The sequence below is a fragment of the Cherax quadricarinatus genome, chromosome 77 (genome assembly GCF_038502225.1).
Source record: "Cherax quadricarinatus isolate ZL_2023a chromosome 77, ASM3850222v1, whole genome shotgun sequence".
In the NCBI taxonomy this organism is placed as follows: domain Eukaryota; kingdom Metazoa; phylum Arthropoda; class Malacostraca; order Decapoda; family Parastacidae; genus Cherax; species Cherax quadricarinatus.
This window is the reverse complement of record NC_091368.1, coordinates 3,340,071-3,350,651: the sequence shown is the minus strand read 5'-3', so window position 1 is coordinate 3,350,651 and position 10,581 is coordinate 3,340,071. Positions and strand designations below refer to the sequence as shown.

General features: G+C 40.6%; 1 protein-coding gene across 2 annotated transcripts in view; it reads right to left on the bottom strand.

Moving 5' to 3' along the window:
- LOC128701951 (uncharacterized) overlaps nucleotides 1-9,125 on the bottom strand; it is a 10,236-nt gene extending 1,111 nt beyond the window's left edge. Inside the window, exons 1-3 of one of the 2 annotated variants that reach the window (XM_070101429.1) lie at nucleotides 8,943-9,125; nucleotides 4,690-5,980; nucleotides 4,101-4,303 (exon numbers count right to left, since the gene is read on the bottom strand). In XM_070101429.1, coding sequence (XP_069957530.1) covers nucleotides 4,101-4,303; nucleotides 4,690-5,944 — 1,458 coding nt within the window. In that variant the 5' untranslated portion in view covers nucleotides 5,945-5,980; nucleotides 8,943-9,125. The remainder of the gene's footprint in view (nucleotides 1-4,100; nucleotides 4,304-4,689; nucleotides 5,981-8,942) is intronic. The other variant, XM_053795930.2, reaches the window with a different exon arrangement.
- Nucleotides 9,126-10,581: the final 1,456 nt, after the last annotated feature.

The window sequence follows — 10,581 nt, the reverse complement described above, 5'->3', positions numbered from 1 at the left end:
TACTAGACAAGCCTCATCTTTTAACGCAATCAGATAAGCCTTATCTTTTAAAGTATATATCACACAAGCCTCATTTTTTTTAACCCTCTCCTGTTTAATAAAACATACTATTATATTTTCTGTTTTGAAAATAAAGGAATTTTAATTCGAGATAATTTTCTACTAGATACCACCAGTTACGTTTTCTATCAGTGCTCCAGGCAGCGGGTAACCTCCCTCCTTCATAAGTGCAATATTAATACCACTTCAAACTTCTGTGTTAATCAAGAACACTTACGCTAAGAGGCGTCTCAGAGTCAAAATGAGTTTGACAATTGCAATTCTGTACTTGGATGCGCTTTTTCTCCTCCCTTAAAATACCCTTAATGCATTATCATTATATTATGTATTTTTTTTAAGTTACTGTCTTTGGAAGTACACGAGGGTTATCAAGGATAAGGCCTTTGGAAGTACACGAATGTCATCAACGATAAGGCCTTTGGAAGTACACGAGTGTCATCAACGATAAGGCCTTTGGAAGTACACGAGTGTCATCAACGATAAGGCCTTTGGCAGTACACGAGTGTCATCAACGATAAGGCCTTTGGAAGTACACGAGGGTTATCAAGGATAAGGCCTTTGGAAGTACACGAATGTCATCAACGATAAGGCCTTTGGAAGTACACGAGTGTCATCAACGATAAGGCCTTTGGCAGTACACGAGTGTCATCAACGATAAGGCCTTTGGAAGTACACGAGGGTTATCAAGGATAAGGCCTTTGGAAGTACACGAATGTCATCAACGATAAGGCCTTTGGAAGTACACGAGTGTCATCAACGATAAGGCCTTTGGAAGTACACGAGTGTCATCAACGATAAGGCCTTTGGCAGTACACGAGTGTCATCAACGATAAGGCCTTTGGAAGTACACGAGGGTTATCAAGGATAAGGCCTTTGGAAGTACACGAGGGTTATCAAGGATAAGACCTTTGGAAGTACACGAGGGTTATCAAGGATAAGGCCTTTGGAAGTACACGAGGGTTATCAAGGATAAGGCCTTTGGAAGTACACGAGGGTTATCAAGGATAAGGCCTTTGGGAGTACACGAGGGTTATCAAGGATAAGGCCTTTGGAAGTACACGAGGGTTATCAAGGATAAGGCCTTTGGAAGTACACGAGGGTTATCAAGGATAAGGCCTTTGGGAGTACACGAGGGTTATCAAGGATAAGGCCTTTGGAAGTACACGACGGTTATCAAGGATAAGGCCTTTGGAAGTACACGAGGGTTATCAAGGATAAGGCCTTTGGGAGTACACGACGGTTATCAAGGATAAGGCCTTTGGAAGTACACGAGGGTTATCAAGGATAAGGCCTTTGGAAGTACACGAGGGTTATCAAGGATAAGGCCTTTGGAAGTACACGAGGGTTATCAAGGATAAGGCCTTTGGAAGTACACGAGGGTTATCAAGGATAAGGCCTTTGGAAGTACACGAGGGTTATCAAGGATAAGGCCTTTGGAAGTACACGAGGGTTATCAAGGATAAGGCCTTTGGAAGTACACGAGGGTTATCAAGGATAAGGCCTTTGGAAGTACACGAGGGTTATCAAGGATAAGGCCTTTGGAAGTACACGAGGGTTATCAAGGATAAGGCCTTTGGAAGTACACGAATGTCATCAACGATAAGGCCTTTGGAAGTACACGAGTGTCATCAACGATAAGGCCTTTGGAAGTACACGAGTGTCATCAACGATAAGGCCTTTGGAAGTACACGAGTGTCATCAACGATAAGGCCTTTGGCAGTACACGAGTGTCATCAACGATAAGGCCTTTGGAAGTACACGAGTGTCATCAACGATAAGGCCTTCGGAAGTACACGAGTGTCATCAACGATAAGGCCTTTGGAAGTACACGAGTGTCATCAACGATAAGGCCTTTGGAAGTACACGAGTGTCATCAACGATAAGGCCTTTGGAAGTACACGAGTGTCATCAACGATAAGGCCTTTGGAAGTACACGAGTGTCATCAACGATAAGGCCTTTGGAAGTACACGAGTGTCATCAACGATAAGGCCTTTGGAAGTACACGAGTGTCATCAACGATAAGGCCTTTGGAAGTACACGAGTGTCATCAACGATAAGGCCTTTGGAAGTACACGAGTGTCACCAACGATAAGGCCTTTTGAAGTACACGAGTGTCATCAACGATAAGGCCTTTGGAAGTACACGAGTGTCATCAACGATAAGGCCTTTGGAAGTACACGAGTGTCATCAACGATAAGGCCTTTGGAAATACACGAGGGTTATCAAGGCTGCACGTAGCTTGACCACCACTAGTCAGGAATATTTTAAAGCTCTGCATAACCAGGCGCTTTATGCATGCACAACTAAATGTCACCATCTCTGTACAAACATAGTATCATGTGGAAATAAATCTTTGACTTTGACTTCAAAAGGAATTAAGTTAATTTCTTAGCAAACATACAAGGGGAGGTATACACCTCTCTCTGTATATGATCTCAACTGGTATTATGCCTTTGACTCTATATACCACTTCACGTCAGTGAAATCGTTATAAATATCCAGGTTGTCTGCTCTCTATGTACATTGGTTTAGCGACCAGAATAAGAGAAACATTATAATAAAAAAGAAGCGCTAAACCACAAGGGCTATACAGTGCAAAAGGGGTAACAGAATATTTAATATCAGACTGCTGAGCATTATTTTAAGAAGTAATGAGGTCGACGTTAGATACGGCCATACCAGGGGCGGCTCCAGAATTTCTGTATAGAAGCTTAGGGATGACTATCATCTGGAACGGTGGAGCTGGAAGACTTTTTGAAGATACGTTATTATTATAATTTGGCAGGCTGCCTGGAGGGAAACATGACCCACAGCTGGAGTTTTTGGTCATCTGACTGAGGCCTTCCACTGGCTTCCCCCCCCTCACCCTTTCATAAATTATGGTTATAATTTTATTTTTTATCTCACATGGAGTCTGATTCTACTCAGGGCTTGGCAAGCCAGACATGACTTCCTAACATCCTTTAATTCCCTTGTCTACAAATGACCGAATATGACTCAAGAGCAACACCAAAGTCTACACAACTTTAAAAGAGGACACAATCAGCTCTCTTATAAAGCTTTTAGTGATTTTTTTTTTGGTAAATGAGATTGAAATTTTTCCTTCAAAACTGAAGTCTGTCCCATCATTGATTCAATTTCCATTTTTTTCAAACGCACATAAAAAAGGCCTAATAGAAGAACTTTACAGTATTATTACAATCAAAACTAAACGCTAAACCCACAGGGGTCTAAGCTTTATAAGATAGCTGACTGTCAATATCCCTAAACACGTCGACAGGGAAATAAACCACACTATCTGGCTGTCAGGTTATTATAAACCAAATTATCGTCAATTATCACCATTGTCTGCCTATTTGTATATTAATCTTAAAGGATGTCGCTTACCAGTGGATCATTAAGGCTTCATGTCATAATTATTATAATGACTAAGCGCTAAACCGGTTGCTGTACATTGACACTTAGTTTAAAATAATCTCTCGGTGTATATACAATGATATATACACCTCAAGGTGTATATATATACTCAGTGTATAACTGAATATATACAAGTAAAGTGTTCATTAATAAAAACTCAATAAAGCTCTTGCCCACAATTAAAGCAGAAGAAAGACAACCCATAGGAGGAAACAAAAAAGGAAAGAGGAAAGGGGAAGAGGGTTGTCTTTCTTCTGCCCTGCGTATTTATTCCTTCTTTATTTATTTATTTTACCCCCTTTGTAGGCACCTAGCTCCCTTGCAGTGCTCCTCTTTCTTAGTATCTGACTGGCTCCTCTCACTACCTCCCCATTACTACTACCACCTTCCACCTCCACTACTACTACTACCACCTCCTGCCTATATATACCCATCCTGCTCTCCTTTTCGTTAGTGTGATTTTGTAAATGGTCAAAATCGGACCGAAACGTCGTCGTAGGCTCCTCTCTTCTATGTGCGGGTTATTTGTATAATGCAAACAAATGCTGTCAAAACGTGACGTCACAGTGTAAACAAAGGCCGAAGCCACGTGGTATGATAATGTAAATAAAAGAGCACGCACGTGGTGGAGCGCGTACTGGAGAGCAGCTTCCTGCAGTCTAGCGGAACCATACTTGTGCGCCAGCATCAGCATGTCAGGTGTGGAGGTGGGCGTGAGGGCGGCTGCCAGGTGGTCCTCGCACGCCCACGACAGGTCCTTCACCTCGTGTCGTAGACCAGCTACCAGCAGTGGGCGTGCCAGACGACCCAGCTCACAGCAGTCACCTGGGAAAAAGTAATTAAGTAATAAAAGAATCATGAAAGCAATTAACATAACTGATGACACTGTGATACATGATAACGGGTGACAATAATACAGAAAAACTGGATATTATTATTATTATAATCAAGGGGAAGCGCTAAACCCGTAGGATTATACAGCGCCTGGGGGGATGTGGAAGGCATTCAGGCGTAATTCGGGGAACTGGAGCACAGATCCAATTCCCTAAATCAAGAGCCCCTCACCAACATCAAGGAACCTTCCCTGAGGGGAGAAAAAAAAAACTGGATAGTTACATGAGTGGGTGAGGGTATAAGTTGAACTTGCCTAGCATGGCCATTAGGCCTGCTGCAGTGTTAATTCATTCTGATGTTCTTATACTTTTTCTTACCCGTGTAGATCCATTGCAGAAGCTGCCGCGTGACTGTTCCGGACATGTGAACTTTTATACTCGATATCGTTGTTGTATCACTCAACTGGTGATTGTCAAGTTGCTTCAGTGGAGTCCTTGAGGCACTGGTGGGAGAGTAACTATCACAGCCAGCTGAGAATGGCTCGGGGTCGAGAGTGGCTGGCATCTGGGGGTAATCTCTGGAATCTGCAGTGTTGTGGTATAGTTTCTTACAGGGTGTCCTGGCGTTCTTGGTGACATGGGCGCCTTGCACAGATGAATTGCTGGGAGTATGTGTGTGTTTGCCAGACGGTGTGCTATGAGTCAGAAGTCGTTTGCTGGGAGATGCTGTGTTGGGAGTCAAGGCACGCTTGCTGGGTGTTTTGTTAGGACTAAAGAGGCACCTGGCAGGTGAAATGGTAGCGTGTTGAGCAAACGTAACTTTGGTGGGTGTGTGGGAGGCTGTGGAAGCCAGGACTGTCCTGCAGGTGTTGCTGTTGGAGGAATCTGGGGAGACAAAGGTTACAGAGTGGCATCCCTGTGAAGACATGCTCCCAAAAGTACTGTTGATCGGAGTCTCTGTTCTGGGAGGGTTAGATTCACCTTTGGGTGTCCCTTGATCTGCCAGAGGTGTCGCGCTGATGTTTTCACTTCCAGGTTTCTTCTGAGTCTTCTGCAGGAGGTTGGAACGAGCGTGCAGCACTGCACGGTGGGCCGGGAGTCTGTCACCATCACTAGTAACAATTTCAACATCACTGTAAATACCAGTCTTGTGTATTTCCACCAACTGGCGACTGAGATTCTCCAGAGAGTCCACTGCTCTAGTCAAGTCACTGCCACACACCACAAAGCGTAGGTTAGCGGTCAACACATCATCCTCCAAGAGTTTAAACACACGTAATGCTACTCTGGTGACTAGAATTCCTTGCCATTTCAGTCCATCACCAGAAGATCGGGCAAGCTTTTTCTCATGCTGATCTCTGCCCGCTACACTACAATGCACCTCAATATCAGGTAGGTAAATGCTACACTTGAGACACTCTAGTGATAGACCAACATTACAGTTTATGGGGTCATGACTATCACAGCCGCTATCTTTGAGGAAGGGTGTGAGAGTGAGGCGCCAGGAGGTCCTCACACCGTTCACAGACAACGGGAAGTCTGAGGTGAAAGTCTGACTGAGCTGCCTGTACGAGGAGAGCTGAGGAATAGTGAGGGTGTACCTCACCTCAGCTGAGCTCTGTTGTACCTGCATCTCCACTCCTAGCAAGCAACACTCACACACTCACATCTGAAAAAATAAAAACAAAGATCTACAGAAGGCATAAAATACTCATCATACAATTATGTTCAGTGGCCTATAAAATCAATTGTAGATGTTCCGAATAAAGAAAATTTTATCTAAAAATTGTATCATAATGATTTTATAGTAGTAAGTGTAGTACCCAGATATCACATACCTTTTATACAGCTACTGCTGTAAAACAATGTCCATATCAAGCTTAGTAACGAAATTAATCAATTTAAAACTAAACTTATAAAATAGTGATTATTCTTATACAATACCAATCTGACTTATACAGTATATAGTTCTTTGTATGTATATACATATAAATGTTTGTATACATATATAAATTGTCTTCTTAATATTAATAGGAGATAAGCCACACAACATTGTACGTAGTAAATGTTATGTTATCACTACAGTAACTCACTCTTCTTTCTGCAGATTCATTCATTACAAATTTTTCAGCTTTAGTTATTAAGTAATTTGATCCACATATTTTACAACCAATGCATGACAATCAGTCTGCAACTTTTACGTAAATGTGTAAACCGTCTGTAATATATATATATATATATATATATATATATATATATATATATATATATATATATATATATATATATATATATATATATATATATATATATATATACACACTTAAATAGGGAATGTTTGTTTTCCTTCGGTCTTCCTGTTCATGGTGGAGGAAAGATCGTTGGACGAGGAAGGCTGGGGATGGGGGATGGGGCTGATTGCTGGAGGAGGGGGGGTTGATGGTGGGTGGAGAGGGGGACTGATAGTGGGTGGAGGGGGGTTGATGGTGGGTGGAAAGGGGGTGGGTTTTCACTGGTGAGCCTGTTAGTTGGGGATTAAGTACGTTTATTACACCTAAGTACAATTTTAATACAGTGTACATTACCTAGGATAACCCCCCAAAAAAGTCAAGAGTGAGTTTCTCCATTATTATTTGAGGCTAGGAGATGAGAGCCAGGCCCGTGCAGTCACATCACACCAAAAATAGATCAAATGGAAATCACAGGATTATCCTAGGCTAAATCTATATATTGTGTGCTTACAAACATCCATATGCTCCCATAACTAATGGAAATAAGTAACTGACTTTTTTGGGGCTATCCAAGGTAATCTACACATGTGCTGCTATATATGATAATTCATATAACTGTATCTGTGTACCTATACCTGAATAAACTTACTAGGTATAAGTACACATAAGTACAATTATCATACATAGTATAAATGACCAACGGTAACCCCCCCAAAAAAGTCACTGACTTAACACTCAGTGTCTGTAACATCATTTGATTTCACTACACTTATCTTTAATATATATTTTGCCTTATTCACATTTGTTCCTCTCCCACATGTGTCTGCAGATAATGGCCCCTGCGACCCGGTCTTCTAGATTGATCCCTATAACTTACAGCCAGGCTTTAAATAATAAGATATTACAAGGACCCCAATGGAAGTAAGTCATTTAGTCCGACTTTTCTGGGTTATCCTAGGTAATTTACACATATGTCAAACTATGTATTAGCCAGTTAAGAGAGCTGAAAGGTACCTAATGAATGTGTCTACAGAAAGTGAGGAGTAATTTCTTGTATAGCTAACACTGGTGTACCTATTACTGTGATCTGATCCTCTCTAATAATAATATCTTTATTTCTACCAGTACATGATACAACTTATACATACCATAGCTGACATCAATGACATACTACTATATAGAAAGTCCCTTGTTATGCAGAGCATTTCCCTCAAATTAGGTAAGTTTTGTCCCAGGATGCGACCCACACCAGTCCACTAACACCCAGGTACCCATTTTACTGATGGGTGAACATAGACAACCGATGTAAAGAAACACGCCCAGTGTCTCTACCCTCGCCGGGAATCGAACCCGGACCCCTCGCCGTGTGAAGCGAGAGCTTTAGCCACCAAGCCACCCCTATTATAACCCAATAAAGCCACTATGTCTGGATTTCCAATGTAATCCTTTGGTACTCTCATGATGCCAGGAGATGCTAAGTGAACAGGAGCAACAGCAGGCGGGGCCAGGAGCTGAGTCTCGACCCCTGCAACCACAATTAGGTGAGGTATCAGGAAGCATGCCCAATGTTTCACCCTTGTCGGGGATTCATCCCTGACCCTGAGTGTGTGGGCTCAGGGCACTACCCAGCCACCAGTGTCTGCTTTACCGTCAAACAACGGTGCTCAATGTCTGCTTTACAGTGCAGTAACAGTTCAATATGACTGCTTTATAGTGCAATAACCGTGTTCAACAAGTCTGCTTTACAGTGCAATAAGTGCTCAATAGGTCTGCTTTACAGTGCTCAATAGGTCTGCTTTAGTGCTCAATAGGTCTGCTTTACAGTGCTCAATAGGTCTGCTTTACAGTGCTCAATAGGTCTGCTTTACAGTGCTCAATAGGTCTGCTTTACAGTGCTCAATAGGTCTGCTTTACAGTGCTCATTATTATTATTATAATCAAAAAGAAGCGCTAAGCCACAAGGACTATACAGCTTACAGTGCTCAATAGGTCTGCTTTACAGTGCTCAATAGGTCTGCTTTACAGTGCTCAATAGGTCTGCTTTACAGTGCTCAATAGGTCTGCTTTACAGTGCTCAATAGGTCTGCTTTACAGTGCTCAATAGGTCTGCTTTACAGTGCTCAATAGGTCTGCTTTACAGTGCTCAATAGGTCTGCTTTACAGTGCTCAATAGGTCTGCTTTACAGTGCTCAATAGGTCTGCTTTACAGTGCTCAATAGGCCTGCTTTACAGTGCAATAAGTGTTCAATTCTGCTTTACAGTGCAATAACGGTGTTTAATATAATCTTCACTGCGGTGTTTGCGTTATTGCAATAACGTTTAATATGTCAATCTTACAGCTTAATTATCCTTAACACTGAAAGTTCATATCTATAAATCACACAATAACATTAGACTGACCCAGTGACATAACCTCCTCCTACAACGTCTCGTAAACAACTGAAACAAAATTCACTGATTTTCGTATTTATTATCTTTTGAGTTTCGAATGTAACGGCCGGTGATATTTAAGGTCATTTACGGACTTTAATGACCCTCCAGTCGGGCTTTAAACACCGTGTGTCCATAATAAAGTGCGGTGGTACACATGGAGTACCTCAGGGGTGTATGGAACCCGTGAAATATGGGAATAAAATTGTAAATAAAATATACGTTAATACTTGGCGCCAAGATGGCTGCCACCGCACTGCCACGATGTACGACAATAAACATTCAGTTCAATTTTATGCTAATTATGACAGAAGTATTATAATATATGCTAATTTTATATATTATACTGAAAATATGTAGCATTTTATTAACGTGATGCTAGTTTTTATGCCATATACATAAACTTAGAAAAATATATTGAAATTTAAAAATTGGGGTTTGAGATCGTCCTTTTGTAAGACAAATTTAGTAAATTTATATAGATTATCATACATTGAAGCTTATATCTAGAGAACCTAGAATAACCCCAAAAAAAAGTCAAAATACTCACCTCGTTGTGGTTGCAGGGGTCGAGTCATAGCTCCTGACTTACTTCCATTGTTTTTTGGTTCAGCAAATGAGATTAAATAAAATATGTGTTGTTAGGTAAGACACATATGCAACAGTTAGGTATCTTTATTTCGAAACGTTTCGCCTACACAGTAGGCTTCTTCAGTCGAGTACAGAAAAGTTGATAGAAGCAGAAGATACTTGAAGACGATGTAATCAGTCCATCACCCTTAAAGGGTGATGGACTGATTACATCGTCTTCAAGTATCTTCTGCTTCTATCAACTTTTCTGTACTCGACTGAAGAAGCCTACTGTGTAGGCGAAACGTTTCGAAATAAAGATACCTAACTGTTGCATATGTGTCTTACCTAACAATCTGTCGGTATTTTATACCATTTTAATGTTCATTCTTAAATAAAATATATTGAAATAAAAGTTCAAAAGGTCCTTAATGCAATAGTTTTACGCCAACATATATAATTATGCTAATATATGAATAATAAAGTAAAAAAATAATGTACCTTATGGCAGCCTCTGGCAAGAAAGTTGCCAGACAACACATTTTCACTAATTATTATAAAAAATCTATTATATAAAACAAATTCTGCTAAATTAAAAATATATAAACAACTAAATAAAACAAATTACAAAAAACTGCATATAGATTTATCCTACAAAACTTCAGCTTAATGGAGTTGAAATAGACAAGTAGTCAACCTCTATTAAGTCCGCCATTTTAACCGTTTTTTTTTTTTTATCTTTTATCTTAATATTATTATTATAATCAAAAAGAAGCGCTAAGTCACAAGGGCTATACAGCGCTGTTTTATCTTAAGATAAAAATAATTTTTTTGATGCTGAATGTGCTGTTAATCCAGGAATGTGAGCTGCCCCTCCCTGCCTTGGATCAAACTTGGTTACCTTTATTTATTTATTTATTTATTTACAATTTGAGCATACATACAGAGGTACAAAAAATACAGATAAGAGCAGCATGCCAAAGCCACTTATACTTTCCCCACTTCCTTTCCCCTACGGGTTTAACACTTCCCCCTGAAT